Genomic DNA, 18,142 nt, shown 5'->3' with positions numbered 1-18,142 from the left:
GTAGGTGGTTGCAGCCCTGCAAGTCTCAGGCTGCCAGGAGTGCCTAGGGCCTCTCCCTGAGGTAGGGAGAGATGGCCTTCTTTTATGCAGGAGGTGCTGCTGTTGAAGAGCTGTCACCAAGCGAAGATGTTGAGAGGAATGTAGCAGGCTGTGCAGCATCAGGGGGGATGAGAGACATAGACAGGATGCAGGAGTGGCTGACACACCAGAGGATTGTGCTCCCATTCAAAGGGACCTCAACAGGCTGGAGAGATGAGTCAAGAGCGGCCTTGTGCAATTCAACAAAGGGAAGTGCAGAGTCCTGCATCTGGGGTGGAACAATGGGGTCCAACTGTCTGGAAGGCAGTCTTGCAGAAAAGGACCTGGGGGGTTCTGGTGGACACCAAGTTGAACACGAGCCAGCAACGTGCTTCTGCTGCAAAGGTGGCTAATGGTATCCTGGGTTGTGTTAGGAGGAGTGTTGCCAGCAGATAGAGGGAGGTGACCCTTCCTCTCTACTCTGCACTGGAGAGGCGACATCTAGAGTGCTGTGTGTAGTTATGGGCTCCCTGATTCTATATTCCTTCAGTGTAATGCAACTTGCATTCCCTTCCTCTCCCAGGAAGCTGCAGCCATGACTGTCAGGGGTTTTTTTGCTTCCTTGTTAGGAAAATAGGTCATAACCATGTTACTGTAATGTTTTTGTCTATCCAAATAAGCATGATGTTGCACTTAACTTCATTTTGCAAATGTTTTTGCTTTCTCCATTCTCTTAAACGTCTGGCTTTTGCTATCATGGTCTCATTTACAGTATTTAGGTATGCCAAGTGATACCTTAATTAAACCATGCAGCTGATTTAGCAGGTAGAGGTTGTTGAAGACCACATCAATTTTGATTCTATACAAATGCAAATATAGTACTCTCCAGTAATAATTTGGGGGAACGGAGAAAAAAATCCTTTCATGTGGAAAATAGGTTTTTATCCTCAAGTAATTTAATTTCATCTGTCTGCCCCTGTCTTGCATTAAATCGTTTTGTTTCACTGGGAGAACAGTTAGACTCTTCTCAGCATCAGAAGACACTTTTGTCTGTACCAGGTGAGGTCAGTGTGCCCTTATGGTGTTCAGAAGGGACCAACTCTGTCCTATCTGTAGGAAGTACTAGTACCGTTTTGAAGCCCTGGATAGTAATCCCATTTTGATGAAGGAGAGTCAATCATATCTGAAGCACTGATTTTCCTAAATACCAGTTCTGGCAAGACAATGCTTTCACTGCTCTGGGTCCACTCTTTACAGGTTAAGTGAGCCACAGTGACTTCTTGCTAAGCAAAATACTGCACTAGAAGAGATCTCTGTCTGAAGTTACTGAGTTGTTGGCTCTTACTAAATGTGCAGTCACAGGAGTTATCAGAAGAACACTGTTCAGTGTTCTAGAAGGTGAAACACCAGTAATTCTTCACTTCAGTGAGATCCCAATTTAGAAATAACAGTATGCCAGCCTGTCCTTGAAAATCAGTTGGGCTTTTAAATATGCTTACTTTCCTTTTTAATGCTTTTAAAAAATAAATAAATAATTTTAAATACCTCTTTTTTTTTTTTTGAAGTCAGTTTAAAAATGCCAGTTTGTGAAGTATGTATTCTGGCAATGCCTGACTATTAATGACATACATTGGATAGTGGTGGATGGTGCACCTGCTCCTCAGATAACAAGGACTCCAGACAATGTTAATGGGGTGGGCAACTTTATCCTGAGCGGTGGCGACTGTCTTGGCGACTGTAGAAAATAATGAAAGGATATGGTGTTTATTTATCTGAACGTCCTGATGTGATACTGTAGCCAAGAGAAGAAATGTGACCCAGAGTTAATCAAATTAGAGGTAGCACACTGTTGCAGCTGCCATGGAAATACTCCATCCAGCTCCAGCGTTCAGTTTCAAAGGATCCTCCTGGAATTGGAAAAGGTTTGGAGAAGAAAGCTAAGAACAACTATACATGGGAACACATCGTTTATAGTGACATACTATGTAATGAAACCCTTTGAATACTGTATTTGCCAGCAGAGATGACTTGCTGCTACTTTGCACCCTAGCTGCTACAACTTTCTTAGTAGGCCATGCTTATAAATGGGGTAGTTGAAATTATCTTTGTCAAAAATTCTCTTCAAACAAGGAAAAGGGTTTGTGTGATTTTTTTTTTAATTTTTTTTAATTTTTTTTTTTTTTTTAACCTGACTAATTTAGGCAGATGAGTTTAGTGTTGACCTATGGCATGGATTTATTCCAGCAAAAAGGAAGGAGAAGAAGTCTCATGAGCTTTTCAAGCCAACTTTTCTTACTAATAAAACCCCTTTGTAACTGCAGACTTCAGGAGCACTCAGTCTAGCTGATCACAGTTGGCTACCAGAATTCTTTATCAGTCTGTGTATTTTGCTCTGTGGAAAACAAGTAAAAGTGGTTTTTTTGGTTTGCTTTAAAACTAAGCATAGAAAAATAGAACGAAATTTAGCAGCTGGAAGGAAATGCTGAATGAATGTGAATAATTATATTTAGCTTTGGAACGGGAAAAGGAAGTCCCTTATAGACACAGATCTATTACTTGAAATCTTTCTTAATCTGAAGTTTTATATGAACTTTTAGGCAAGTAGCACACTAACACCCCAACCAAATGCAGTGTTGTAATACGGAGATTTGAATACACAGAGGTTCAATGTTTGTAGAAGCAGTCCACGAGAAAAATGTACCATTCTGGTAAGTTTTACATAATATGAGTCCGATATACAGCTGTAGGAAGGAAAAGTAGGGCTACAGAAGTTGCAAGTAGGTTCTGCAAGCATGCAGCTGCTTTGTTGGCCTGGTCAGACTTTTCATGTTCAGCTTGACAACCCTTCCAGCTCCTGCTTTATAGTGCTACCATTTCTCATATAATTGAAGGGGTGCTTGCATGTGGATACCTCTGTGTGTATCTATATAGAGTATTCTTTCTGTCCAGGGTTTCTGTCTTGATGTTGGGAAGATCATACATTTATCCCATATTTCTAAGTCTATTGGGGAGTTCTGAAATCTTTTGACCACACAAGTGATTTTCTCCACAGAAAAATAAAGCCTTTCTGGATTACACATATATGCTTCCGATCAGGTATGTAGAAAAGTAACAATAAAACAAACAAACAAAAAGCCCAAAACCCCCACCTTGAACTATTTTTATCCTGTCTTGCTGAAAGGGGGAGTATATTCAGGAAGACAGTGAGAAGAAAATTCTAGCATGTTGAAGATTTCCTTTGTTTAAAATGTTATGAAATAAAAAGGAGACAGTCCTTGCAGCAATTTAAGCTGGTAGCCAGTGTTAATTCTTTATATTTTAAATGCTTGCTTAATAGCGTTACCAGACTGAAATTACCTTTTGGACAAAAATAATACAAGTAGAACAAATAGCTTATATGCAGAGCAATTGAGTTAATGTTGCCATAGGAACCTTTATTTTTCTCAGACAGTATTTTAACAGTGTAGCCTTAATTGCATTTAATAGCATGTGCAGTTCTTGCCTTGTGAGTATGCGTAACTGAAATTCTGCAAGACTGATCTGGGGCTGGAGTGCCTTGACACATTCTTCTGTTTCAAGATGGCACAGTGTTGAGGGCAGAATGATCAGTTTGGCAAAATGTTTGCACTATTCAAAATATGAGAAGTTTTTTTTGAAGGTAATTGTGTGACCTTTGCATGTCCAAAGGCTTTGACTGGCTTTTATATAATCCTTTGTGATCTACTAACCTGAAGCTCATGAACATTTAATATTTTGCTTTCATGTCAGTATTGGGCATAACAAATATCTAATCACTAAAATTAAACCAAAAATAATGCCATCTCTGTCAAAATGAAAGTTAAGTTTTGTTTTTCAGGCTTGTTATGGCAGTGTGCCTCTTGAAATCAAGAGGGCTAAAGTTAGCTTGATGCAAAAGCAATGGCTCTGTCAGCCTCTGCCCTCTCTGTGGGGAAATAAGAGTATTTTTGTGCTTTTCATGTATAGGGCTGAGAAGCTAATAGGGCATGAAGATTTTCTGGCCTGTGGTGGGTGCAGAGGGGCAGAAGCTGAAGAAAACCCCCTTCGTTCTGGCAGCCAAAGCTCAGGTGCAGGCTGTTCAATTCTTGTTGACACTTCATGGTATCTTATAAATGGGGGGGAAGCACCAGTAAATGTGGTGATTTCTTGATTCATAGAATCACAGAATGATTTGGGCTGGAAGGGACCTTTAAAGGTCAACTAGTCCAACCCCCTGCAGTGAGCAGGGACATCTTCATCTAGATCAGATTGCTCAGATTAAGGGTGTGCTTCTTTGCTTTGAGTTAGCCTCCCGAGAATGGCAGTGCTTCCAGCCTAGAGCAGGTTGACTTCCTTTACTTGGATATTACACCATTCAGTTGTCCACCAGCAATAACTGAAGTACAAACCATTGGATCTCCTCATCTGGAGACTGGCTGCAGGAGAGCTGCAGGCCTTGACCCCAGGTGGCTGCTGCTGGGAGAAGAACAGACAGGGATGTTAAGAGTGAAGTTGAATGAAACCAGTTTGCTGCCCAGCCAAGAATGTCTCGTAGGGGCAAGGGTGAACTGTATTTGCAGAAGAGCTCTAGCACTTCAGTCTCTGTGAATCTTTAAAGTTCACAGTGATGTGAAACCATACGCCTTTGCTACTACTGTCTAGGAATTTAAAAATAAGTATTTTGTATAATGAAAGAAGTTCCAAGAATCTTAAGTCTTTGGCAGTTAAAAAAATGAAATAAATGGGTGGAGGCCCTTGAACTACAAAATCACAGAATAGCACAATGGTTGAAATTGGAAGGGACGTCTGCAAGTCATCTGGTCCAACCATCCTGCTCAAGCAGGGTCCTCTAAAGCAGGCTGTGTCCGTGCTCAGTCACCCTAGTATTTCTAGGAAAAAAAGAAATTAAAAAAAAAGTCTTATGTTCAGAGTGAACTTCCTACATTTCCGTTTGTGCCCGTTGCCTCTGGTCCTGTCACTGGGCACCACTGGAAAGAGCCTGGCTCTGTCCTCTTTGTGCCCTCCCTTCAGGTATTTATACACATTGATGAGATCCCCCTGAGCCTTCTCCAGGCTGAACAGTCCCAGCTGTCGCAGCCTCTGCTCACAGGAGGGATGCTCCGGTCCCTTCATCTTTGTGGTTCTTCACTGGACTCCTTCTGGTACATCCATCTCTCTCGTACTGGGGAAACCAGAAGTGGACACAGTGCCCTAGGTGTGGCCTCGCCAGTGCTGAGTAGAGGGCAGTTTTGTGCATATTGTCAAATAGGTTACTGTAGGATGAAGACAGTGATATTTTTTTAAAAACAATTTTTTTTTTTTTATTTGTAGACTTAAAAACATTATGTTACGATGAAATAATGCACTTGCAGACAAAGCTGTATTTGAGTTTGGCCCTGGTCTGGAGTGTTGGTGCGGAGTGAATAACTTAGGCAATTGCCACTGACAAATACATGGTGGATGCCTGAACAGATCTGCTTCAACCATCAATATATAAAAGGGATGTGTCAATTCCCAACCTCAAAGTTACTGCAGTGATAACTTTTTATACCAGTAAAGCTGAAATACTAATGTGGTCATGAAACCGAAGTGTTTTCCTCTGCATAGCTTGACTATTCCTTACCTATTTCTGTTACAGTAAAGCAAAGTGGTATCAATCAGGGAGTAACAACTAGAAAAGACACAAGTGAGGGTGAGCTTAATAGAAATCTGCTAAGTCATGAGTGATTGAAAAGGAGAGATTAATTGAGTGTTCAGATTTCCAGAGCTAGAAGCATTGAATTAAGTTAATAAAAGTGAGTTGCAAAGCACAAGGTGAGGGTTTCTTATATTGTGAATAGTAGAGGTGTGTGGAACTCCTTGCAAGTGGATGTTGGAGTTGCTAAAAATGTACATGGGCTCAAGAATAGACAGGATAAGTCCTTCAGGAATTTCTGAAAGTAGAAACTGTATCTGTCTCGGGCTGTCTCTGAAGCTGGAAAAAATTGGAAGTTGGGAGGGCAGTTGAGGGAAGTATTGGCTGAGTTCTCCCTTACCTGCTCATGGCTGTTCTGGTAGATGGAATCTTCAGCTAGGCAGTCACTTCCTTGCTCAGACCCAATATGGCCTCCTACCTTGTGTTATTAACATGTCACAACTTAATCTGTCCCAATGCTTCTGCTGGTGTCTGCAAAGAAGTACAGTTTCCTAAATAAAAGAGGGAGAAAGGGGTGAAGAATATGTGATGGTTATGAACAAAATGTTTGTCAATCTCTTTGGTACTTGTACCTGCACAGATTTAGTCATGCTTTTTTGAATGCTGTGTATGATGATGATGATAATGATTTAAGGCCATCTTTTCCTCAGATTATTTTCTAATAACTTAAACACTATTTTATTGGGTGCTGGGAAAGTAAAGTCTTTTCTTTCATTTCCAAAACACTGAACATGAACATTAAGCTATTCTGTGTGACAACCTCCAGCGTTTTTAGGAGTAGAGTGGTGAAAGTTTGTCGTAATTTCTTGTTTTCAGCTATGAAGCTTAGATGCTTGAAAAAAAATAAAAGGGCCAGTGGTTCATGCAGAGGGCAAAAAGTAGAAGCAGATTAACTTTATTGCAAGGGGAAATGTATTCCTGTCCTGATTTTTCTGATTCTCAGTTTTTGTTTGCCACTTTTGCAGTAACAGGATGCATAAAGGAGTCTATTATATCAGCCCAGAACAGTGTAACAGAGCAGTAATGTAGTTTAATTTTCCATGGGGAAGGCAGGCTTTTATCAAACTGTGTGGAGGAGAGTAGTAATGGACTAGATTTTCATTATTAATATCCTGCATGTACCCAGTGAATTGCGGTGGCATCACGCTGTTTTTCGGTGAGCAGTCAGCAGAGAGTTGTATCATCTGTTTGAGCAAGGATTTTTGGTTCCAGTATGGAGGAGTACTTCTCGTCTGTAAAGCCAGAGACAGCAAAATGCATTTTCTTCATCTCCGCATCGCTTTTTGGAGCCATCGCTTGTCTCCATGGCAACATGTTCGACCGAAAGCGATGTGGAGGCTGGGGAGGAGAGGAGGGAGTGAGAGCCAGGCAGGCGGTGGTGTGTGTCCCTCGCGTCAGCGCATCAGCCTTTTGATAGGATGGTTTTGTTAACACCCATCCAAGGCTCCTGTGCAGAGCTGCTTTATTAGAGGAGCTGCCACGGCATCTGCTTCTCCCTTCTGCATCCTTTTTCTATTTTTTTAATTTTATTTTTATTTTTTTCCAAATACACTCTCCACACCCCCTTTTTATTTTAGTTGCAGCCTCATTGAAGATGTGCAGCTCATTTTCAGCTTCCTGTGAGCTTCCTTGCACTGTGGCATTTTGCAAAGGCAGGAAGGCATGGCTGCATTTCACTTGACCTTAGCAGCGAAGTGAAGTCTATGTTGCTGAAGGATACTGACTATGCAGAAATTTATTGAAGCAGATTATTATGAACTGGACTGGTATTATGAAGAATGCACAGATGGTAAATATTTCTTTCTAGTCTCTCATTGCAGAATTTGGAGCTTGTAAGACTGAATCATCGTTATTCAATGGTTTTAAAAATGAAATACCTTGAAAAAGGCAGCACCCTGGTGTAGCAGAGATGCCTGCATGTATGTTGCACCTCAACATCTCTTGTAAGCATGCTACAAGAGACTGCTGTATAGCTTGCTCTTTTTCAAAGGGAGTGGCAGAGAAGCATATGCACTACATGAGCAATTTTTAGGCAGGGGAAGAAATATTTGAAATGCTGACTGTATTTATAATAATTGAGCTGAATTAAAAAACACTTGCTGTAGGATTCTGTATTGGTTTAAGTGGGGTTTTCTGCATTACCAGTATGCTGTAATATGTATATATTTAATGTGTTAATAGGCAGTACATGTTTTCTCTGCTGTTATTCGTATGTGAAATACATTTAGAACTGTAGCTTCTTAAAAGTGAGCATGTTGACTTTTTGAATTGGAAAAATTAGAAACTCTGGTGAGCGCTATCATTGGGGACTCTTGTGGTTTTTCTAATGTCTGCTTGGGCAATTATTTCTTTATCAGAGCACTGAATGTTTTCATCAGACTTCTGATAGAAGGCACACGAGGAATGGCTAGAACTGTACTCTGCAGAGTGGAAAAATCAAGATTCTTCATCAATGGCACTCAGTGGTAACCAAAATGCCGCCTTTGGGAAAGTAGTAGTTGTATATGGATTTTATTCTGGTTGGAGAGCTTGGCTTACACAAGGCAGATCCAAGATCACAGTGAAGCAAAGAACAGAAAGAAGTAAGGAGTGTAGGCCCAGGGGATGTTGTATGTATGTAGTACACAAAGATATTTCATAGTGCTTTGATAACAATATCAGAGAGGACATAGAGAGTAAAGGTATGTGTGATAAAATTTAAATGGGTTTTTATGATCTTTTGTGTGGCATGGGCCTCCATTTCTTTCTCTGTACTAGAGCTCAGAACTGAATGCACTTTCAGAAGCTTGTTAAACTAACTTCTATTATGTTTAGCTGATTATTCTTGTCCAGGTGTTCAGAGAGGAGAGATGCATATTTATCTGAAAGATCTGACCACTTTAAGTTGGATTGAATCCATTATGTAACCTTTATCCTCTAGGTTTAACCCTAGTAAATACGGTAGCATCTGATTAATCTGCGTGATGTAACAGACTGAGTTGGCCTGGTTTTAGAAGCTTAAGAAATATTACAGTTGTACTGTCATTAAAAGCTGTAACTGATTTTTAGCCCTGCTAGGTTTAATACAGATAGCCTTCTTTTTATTGTTCATTTTTATGGTTCTTTGTCTGGTCAGTGTCATTATGCAGAAGTGTGGCACACCTGAATGTCTGAGCTAAGAGCTGATCTGCTTTTCAATTTTGTCTTAAGGTATGTGCTGCACTGGTGAAACTATGGGAGTTCCACAGTAATGGAATAAGCAACAGGTGTTGGGCAAGTGTTTAAATACCTTATAGGATCAGGGCCTCAGGAGCACTGTAGTGCTTGATCTGATTCTGGGCTTACAAGTTGTCTTGTGAGTGCTGAGCTGCTGCCCAGCATACTTCTTCCATGAGCTGAGATCTACAGAGGGTCAGACAGAATATGTGCTGGCTGGCTGCTTGAAGTATTTGGGAAGTTCTCCCGTAAAAAAAAAGCAATGTTTCATGTCTGATAGGGAAAAATCTCTTCAGTAGCAGGTAAGACATCATGCTTTTTAAAAATGATATTTTATTTTTTATTAAAATATTACTTCTTACACTATGGAAGGCTAGTGCTGTGGGTCCTGTCTCAGCCTCTAAGGTGAATGGTAGTCTTACAGGGTTTCATGAAACTTTATGGGGTTTAGCTTTCTTTTGCTTCTCCCAGTTGAAATGCATGAGAAAGAGAGGAGGATTTGAGAGGTGCGGTGGAAGGCATAGTGTTTGGCCTTCGATAAGGCCAAATTAATAAGGCATATTAATTTGGGTTTAAAATAGTATTGGCATTTCCTGTTGATGGAGAAAGGTATTGTAATTGTAGTGGGAGACAAAAGGCATCTTTATAGCAGAAAATGGAGCTTTTCCAAAAACCTGGAGCAGATGGCATGTTGAGAGATGCCTGTCTCTTGATTGATGTTTGATTTTTCTGCCGTATATCCATTGATACCAGAGTCATTTGCCTGAGATTCTTTTTATGTTCAGTAGAGAGCGATAGGCAGTTGCAGCTCAGCTGACCTGTTTTGAGTATCTATTTTCAGACAAGATGAAGCACAGTTAGAGAGCTTATTTCTCTGCTATATACATGGGCACTCTGAAGCGCAGAGGTATATGTGCATTCAATTGTGAATTTCACCCAGTTCACCCTTTTTGGTAAATATAACATTGGAGAAAAGTTGGTGATACATTGAAACTAATAGAAAACCTCACAAGATGTTATCCTATAGAATTATTTTTCTGATTAAATTGTTCATATGTTCTTTGTCAGAGCTGCTGGGACTCCGATTTCCATTTAAAAGGTGTGACTTCATTTGTTTTCCCTTTTTTTAATAATTGTTTTAGCAGCATGTGGTTTCTTGTACTTCAAAGAAAAAACCTCTAAAATTACACCAGGATATAAGGCTTTAATGCTATTATTTAACCTAATAGGTAAAGAAGTGACTCACTGCTACCTCAGATGTAGTGCACTTCTGTATGGACCGACATAGTAATGATGTCTGCAACTTGCGTTTGGTGACAGTAATTTTTTTTAATACCTTGCAAGAGCAAATGAAAAAATGCTCAAAATTTACAATTTATAAATCGTTACAAAGACTTTCTAGGGTTGAAATAATGAATTAATCCCTTTACATAAGATCCTCTACAGAGTTTATTTTTGGTAGGAGTAGATGGAATTAGACAATAAAATGTCACACTCTATTTGAATCACTGGTGTTAACTAACATTACAATAAGTTGAAACATATAAATAACAACTATTACACTGTGCTTTTTAGATACATTTGCAAGTATAATATTTTATAATATGAGTGACAGTGTTGCCTTACTTGGCATTAATGAAATACATTGTGTAGGTAGAACAGGGAAGGGGAAAGAGCTGGGTGTGTACTTGAGTAGGAAAGTAGCTATTCATAGCAGACTGAGACTGACAGAACCAATGATAAAAGAAGAAAAGGTGAAACTTTTGTAGACTCTTATGAAAGATAACAGGATAAAAGTCTAGGTGGTGCTAGGTGTGTTTTTAGAGAAAAAACACATAGATTCTTAAAAAAAACAGCACACAATGTAACTTGGGGGGAAAAAAGTAATGCAAAAAACTTCATGAACCCCTAACAACTAAATAAACAGGTAAGTACAGCAGCAGCCTACCAAGCTAGTGAAGGATTTGGAGCGTTATCTTGTATGAGGAACAGCTGAGGGATCTGGGACTGTTTAGTCTGGAGAAGAGGAGTCTGAGGGGAGACCTTATCGCACTCTACAGCTACCTGAAAGGAGGTTGTAGCGAAGTGGGGGTCGGTCTCTTCTCCCTAGTAACAAGCAATAGAACAAGGGGAAATGGCTTTAAGGTGCACCAGGGGAGGTTCAGACTGGATATTAGGAAGAATTTCTTTACTGAAATGGTTGTCAGGCACTGGAACAGCCTGCCCAGGGAGATGGTGGAGTCACCATCCCTGGAGGTGTTTGAGACGGGCAGATGCTGTACTTAGGGACATGGTTTAGTGGTGTTGATAGAGCTGGGACAAAGGTTGGACTCTATGATCTTGAAGGTCTCTTCCAACCGAAACTGTTCGATGATTCTATAGATACCCCTAGAAATCTTTATGAATAGCTTTGTCCCCCTTCCTCTTTTTTTAGGCCAGTAGTTTTCATTCTCTCAATGAACAATGCTATCTAGTGAAATCCAGGTTGACTTTGGATCAGATTACCTTTCTGTGGTTTCTTCCGTTACTTCTTTGTTTCTAGCAGAACAGATCCGTGCTAATACCTGAGAGTTCATTGCCTTACAATTCCAGATAACTTGTGTATGTGCAATTGGCTCTTCCCTTCTTCTTTCATTGACAGTGAGTTTTGGCAATTTCTGGTGGGAAAAATAGCGTCTTTTTATTTTTTCCCCCCACCAGTCACACTGTGTGCCTGATTGTTACACATGCCGAAGCTTCTAACACCTTTTTTTATATTTACTTGAACAACTCACTGTCTTGGTTGTTTCGGCACCCCTTATCCTGCTTTTGCTCTTCTCTGTAACTTTCAACTCTTGCCTGCATTTCCTTCCTGCTCATATGGAAATGTTTTCATCATGTATTCTGTTTGCAGTTACTGTTTGGAGTCCTCTGTTCTATTTTCCACTCCACTGAAATGATTATTGGCAAGCTTGCTAAATTTCTTTTTAGCTGAACAATAATTAACAATGTTAATGCTTGTTCTCCTTGACCTCTCAGCCACTTTAAGACTGGTTACTTGTCCTTGCCTTGCTTATATTAGTGTGCCTTTACAGATGTGACTGTGTCCTGGTTCTTTTTATTTTTTTTATTTTTTTTTCTTGATCATTCCTTTAAGGTAGCATTAGAAGATGATTTCATATTTGCTGCTGCTGCAGCTTTTTGAGAGTTCTTGGTTCTCCATGTTTCTTCTGTGCACCTTAGTTACAGGTAACCTTGCAAACGTACATCTGCTGGCTCTGTGGGTGGCACAGTCAACCTTTTTACTTAAAATATGCTTCCCTTGACACCCTTTCCCTTGCAGTAGGAGCTTGGTTGATGGTTGGGCATTTATGATGAATCATCATCTCCCTCACACGTTAGCCCCTTTTGTCTCCATCAATGTGGACAGAGTAACCCTGGTGTTACTCTGGATGTTGAGTGGATGCTGACTGTGGGTATGCCATCTAAATGTGAGAGAATCTTACGAATGTCTGTAGCATGCAATCTCTGAAACAGCCCTTGCTCTATAGGAGTGTAGCTAAAATTCTCGTTCAGGTTGCTCTTGCTTTGGTCCTATGTCCTTTATACTTGATAAATACAGTTGAACCTTGTATATATTCATGTAATCATTGATACCATTTTCCTAGTTTTCTGACTTTTGCCATGTCACTTCTTTTTCTTTATTTCTCCATTGACTCTATTCTTTATCCAGTCTGACCTAAGTTACTTCCATTTGTATGTTGTCTTTATGTGGCTTATATTTGAGTATAAAGGTATTTTTCTTCTTTATTCTGCTCAGCTGCTAAATTTCCAGATAAGCATTTTCCCACTTCATCCTGTTTAATTCCCTTTCTGCAAAAGTAACCTGCCATCCTTTTAGTTGAGCGACAGAAGATAATTTGGGTGGGGTTTTGAAAGAGTGGGAAACATGCAAAACCTATAAAAATTTGAACAATTAACTTTGCTTGACTGTATGTCTTAATAGAAACTACATGTTCGGTGACCAATATATGTCTTTTCTCTGAAAATCTCGCCCCAAAACACCCACATTTCTTCATCAACGTATTTTAAATCTGGGTGCTGCCGTTTCAGCCACTATTTTTAGGACTTGTTTGCTTACAATCCCTTTGTTCTAAATGCAACGTTGTTGTTGCTAGTTAATTGTGGCCAAAGTTAATGTGGTTATTTGTGCAAAAGTCTAGATATTTTTGTTGATAAGGGAAGGTTATAATGATTTGAATGCATTGGAGTTCCTTGGAAATGAGTCAAGATATGAGAGTTTGTATTGCATCCAGCTGCCCCCTCTATAAACTAGCTCCCAGTTTGTGTGTTTCCTGTTTGATTGCAAAGTTACTGAAGATGGTCTGTAAGCATCTGTAAGATGGTCCTCTGCAAGCATCGCATGAAGAATGTACATCTTTGTGCTTTAAGCATTGCAACTCACTTAGCAAGCTTCCTGAAAGGAGCTGAATGTTTTTGGCCACAAATTCAGAGCAGTGATTGCAGCAAATATGCCAAATTTACTTTGCAGTAGTTGGCAACCCATAAAAATGAATGGTCAGTCTAGTATGTTCTTTAAGTCTTACAGGCAATATTAAAAATCTATTTTTAATCTTTCCTGATTAGAATGTATATTTTCAGAACTGTATACAATTCAGCTTCCTCCCCTGCCACCATAGCTGCTTATTGTTTGGTATGTATTGGAAACCTGGCTCTTTAGCAACTAAATACTCCTGCACTAGTAAATGGACTTAGCGCGGAATACCACTAAAAATGAGTTGATAGTATGAGGGTGCGGTATACATTCCTTCTCCACCCATTATGAATTTGCACCAGTGTTTATCATATGCCGATATCAAAATAGGCACTTGCCTTTCAGCTTTTGAATGTCAGAGTCCTTCTGGGCAGCATGAGTTGGCATGAGTCACAGTTCAGAAGTCAGCTTGTGGGAATATTCATTTACTCTCCTTATATTGTCATGTATATTGGGCAGCAACACACATGTTTTCAGTGTGTCACCCACTGCCCTGCTCTCCTGGTTCATTAGCTGTAGTTGAACACTTGTCAGCGATATTAAAACAACAGAGTTAAAAATCAACAGGGTTGGGGTAGACTTTTCTGTCCCTAAGCTTTAAAAGATGCTTGTTGCCTTCTTTTAAAGATGTTTGTCTTATTTTTTTGCTTAGTCTCTGAATGTCCATTCTCTAGCTGTTAACAAAATGGTCAAATTGACACTGGATGGCAAGTAGGTACTTAAGACTCTTACTGTCTGATTTTTTTTTTTTCTTTTTTTGAAGAGTTTTTGATTCACTGTTACAGAGGAGAAATGAAGACACAGAAAAGCTCTAAGGAATCAGAAACTCTAAGTATCCCCATTGCATTATTATTAAAATTACATCTTTTAATGTCATGATACAGGGAGAAAAGAACAGTCCTGGTTTTTTCCCCAAATGAGTTCTTGAGGCTATTGCTGCTGCTGAATATTGCAGTAAATTTTGGTAGTCAAAGGTCAAGTTAAGTTTGAGTAGTAAGATCTTTCTTTATTCAGAAATGAGTGTTCCTTTCCTCAGCAAGCACTTATGCGTATTTCGTATCTTTTGGCTATTGTTTATATAAACATTGTTACGTTGTTTGTAGATAAATATCATGAGTAAAACTTAAAACAGAGTAAATCATCATTGTATAAATTAGTTCCTTCCCATCTCATACTACCTCATACTTTCATGCCACTAGAGAAATTGTAATAGAGAAATTGTTCCTACATCATTCTAACAGTTATGTTCTGTGGGCTTGTAACTTTGGTCTGTCTCCCTCCCCAGCAGCTATGTCCCCTCAGAGGGTGATGAACGATCTTTGCCTTGCGGTGCCCCCACTTTCCCTGCAACTGCTTTGCCTTGTGATGCAGATAGGAATGCTTTCTGCAAGCAGCAAAGGGGAACTATTTGCCATTGAAAGTAAGGGAGGCAACTGGGCAAACATTTAATATCTGTAGCTGCAAAAAAATTAAATTAAGTTGCCATGCCCTATATGTGTAGTCAAGTTTAGCAAACACAACCGATTGGAAACCAAGAGGTCTGAGCCCAAGGAGTTTTGTTTGTTGTTGAACAGATAAGATAGGTACACCCTTGAAAATGCACTACGGTGCCATATGTGGACTTGAGGTGTTCTATGTCCCACAGCACTCAGAAGAGTAAAGATGACTGTGGAAAACATGGTATTTGACAGCTGATGTGATATGTCATTTAAATCCTTCGTACAACGTAGTATTTCCTTTTGTAAAAGCAATAAAAAAAGCTCTCTTCCCCCCAGCCTACTTCTTCACGTGGCAGTTGTAGTGTGTGGTGGATGCTGCAGTCAGACCATGCTATAAAAAAGCCGCACCTTTTGAGATCGCTCTGCTGGGTGGGATTGGCATGTGAATGTCTGTGAATGTCTACAGGCTTGGGGTATTCACTGCTCCTGTGATACCTGTTGCTTGCAGCATTAGGCAACTTGGGAGGTGATTTAACTCTGTGAAGGTGCACACCCTTCACTGGGTGTGACAGTCAGAGGCTGGGTCGGACTGTCGTGTTGCTGAGACGCTTGTGGGAATCTACCACTTCACTTGGAAGAGCAGGGGCAGAGGAAGAAGAACCTTGTTGAATTGAGTGCTGGGGAGGGGGCTTTCAGCCCACTTACTTTGTCTGAAATATGCTAGCGGAACTGTTGAGCAAAAATTGGCTACCCTATGTTGGTATGAGGAACAACATAAATCTTCTAGTAATTATTAGGCAGATGGTCTCTTCCCTCCTCCACCCCGTCTGTACAATGTAAAGCTGTTGTGCTAAGGACAAATGCTCAGTTGCTCAGGAGCTCCCTGACTGAGCATGTGAGTGAGGAAAGATGGTATCCTGCTTTGTGGAGACCTTGCTTTGCTCTGCCCAAAAATACAGCCTCCGAGGTAATGACTTCCTGTCTCCTGTGAGACTAAGGCATCGTATCGTCTCTATCTGGGATAACTTCGGCAATGTCAGTAAACGAAGAAGAAAGCTTTGAGTATGACTATGAAAAGGAAAATAAGAGAGAATGCACATTTAACAATCAGAGCCTTGATATCTTGGAAGAAGGTACTTTTCACTTTTTGGTTTTAAACTTTTATGGTAGTAGCACTTGGCAGCATATAAGTGATGTGAGTGATGTTTGTGGATTTAAATTACTAAATTTTACAATTTTTTTAATGTGTAGCCAGTACATTCGGATGAAATACTAAGAAAATACTCATTGGAAGAGGATAAATCTTAATTTATGTACACCTCTTCAAATAAGAAAAACGTGATCAACAGATGTAGGCTGTGCAATACCTTTTTTGTAATGAAACTGGATTTGGGAAATTTATCTTTCCTAGGAATAGTAGGGCTTTTTTATATATACATCTTAGGTATGTGTGTTACAAAACTGTGTGTGTTAGGTTATCATTCTCAACAGGTAATTCTACAAATGAGTAGAACAACAGGACAATTTTATGTGTTTTCAAGTTCACAGATAAGCACAGACAGAAATAATCCAGGTTTTGAGTCTTGTGACTTAACCTTTCAACAAAACTAACAACCCAAAAATCTTGCCGTATTTGTGGAAATAATGGACATGTGCAGTATTGCAGACAACTGTCCCAGAGAGTGGGAATGTGAATGTATGTGCATTGAAAATCTCCTGGCACCTGCTGTATACAGAGTGTACCCGTTCAAGGGCTGCTTCCAGCCAGTCTGGCAGTCTTTTTCAGGGCTTCAGGTACAAAAAGATGCACCATTTAAATTCTTTCACGTGCAGTAATTTTTTCTCTAAAATAGCAGGTTTGTGGCAGAGAACTGGTACTTCCAAATATGCTATCATAAAGCTGGTCTAAGGATATTTTGAAAGATGGTTAGCACAGAGAATGTGACCTGCTGTGAGTTTACATCCTTATTCACCTCGTGGGAAAGAGTTCCTGAGTCCATAGCCTCAGTGGATGAAACATGCTCTTTGGATCCTGTTGCATAGGACTTGCCTGTAAAGACTTGCTCAGAATTGAATATTCCGTCTGGATTTCAGTCATACTCAGTCAATAAAATATCCATCTCTCCTGTTGTGGGTCTCTGAAGCTCAGACAACTTGTGTGTCTGTGCAAAATGGAAAGGTGCTGGAGAGCGTACTGGTAAAAGGAAACTTTAAAACTGGGGGTTGGGTTGGGGAGGAAACTTCTCAAGAGAGGCCAACCGATACTGTTTTATGTTTGTTTTCTTGGTTGTGGTGGTTGTTTTTTTTTTTAAGTGATTAAATGATTGCTGAAACATACAGCATGCTGTTTGTATTCTTCCTGCTGACTTTACCTTTCATCTAGATCTACAGTCTGAAGCTAGTCTTGTTGATTTTGAGAGAAAAAAAAATGTTGAGTGTCATCTGGGATAGATTTAGCCCTGTCTTTCTACAGTACCTTCCCCTCAAAAGCTCAGTATGTATTAGAAATGCCTTCTCTCCTCCACCTATACATTTAGATCACCTACACACTCAGTGTAGTAGTGATACAGATGCACAAAATTATAGATGGTATTTTGATGTATCTTAGCACATGGTCGCACTTGTAAACAATAGTATTTATCTTTATAATCCATTCTATAAGCAAAGCAGATAGAAACACCATGTAGCCTTTTCATGCTGAAAAAAAGAAACTGTGTCTGGCTATAAATCTGATATCAGAAATGGAAAGTCTGAGAATATGTTTCACTTTAACCATTATAATAAATAAAAAGGGGATAAAAATTGTGTAATTAAGACTTCTTAACTGTTTGGCCTATTCCATGTGCAGTATATGTACTCACTATTTGTCTAATATTTCCAGGGTCATTTTGATGTAGTGAGGTTTTTCCCTGTCCCAACATTTAGATCTTGTGATTGCCCTCAGTCCTGTTTCTAGAGCCTCTGAAACAGAACTAGCATTGCGGTTGGCAGCATTACAGAATCAATTCTCTTGAGAAGAATGGGAAGCACTTTTGTAAAGGTTTAGTCAGAACAGTCCTAGAGTCAGTGCATTGCTTTTAGAGTTCTACGTTTGCCTGACAGCAGCACGTTTAGTCTTCACTTGATAAGCTGGTCTTTGAGCTGACTGCAGTGAAAATTTGTGCAGGGATATCTGTTGATAGCAGCTACCCAGTTTTTGTTGATAAAAGAACCTGCGCTGTGAAAGGACAGCCTGCCAGTTTTCTTTGGTTAGTGATTTGTTGG

The 18,142-nt window shown here is 39.8% G+C and overlaps 1 protein-coding gene across 3 annotated transcripts in view; it reads left to right on the top strand.

Annotated features, from left to right (window-relative positions):
- TRAK1 (trafficking kinesin protein 1) overlaps positions 1-18,142 on the top strand; it is a 108,734-nt gene that overhangs the window by 46,235 nt on the left and 44,357 nt on the right. Inside the window, exon 1 of one of the 3 annotated variants that reach the window (XM_086467754.1) lies at positions 15,912-16,011. The exons of 1 other annotated variant lie outside the window; for it this stretch is intronic. In XM_086467754.1, coding sequence (XP_086323880.1) covers positions 15,912-16,011 — 100 coding nt within the window. Of the gene's footprint in view, positions 1-15,911; positions 16,012-18,142 lie in introns of those variants that run through there. One more of the 3 variants, XM_086467756.1, reaches the window with a different exon arrangement.

This window comes from Leptosomus discolor, chromosome 7 (genome assembly GCF_034619465.1).
Source record: "Leptosomus discolor isolate bLepDis1 chromosome 7, bLepDis1.hap2, whole genome shotgun sequence".
NCBI lineage: Eukaryota > Metazoa > Chordata > Aves > Leptosomiformes > Leptosomidae > Leptosomus > Leptosomus discolor.
This window is presented reverse-complemented; position numbering and strand designations above follow the sequence as displayed.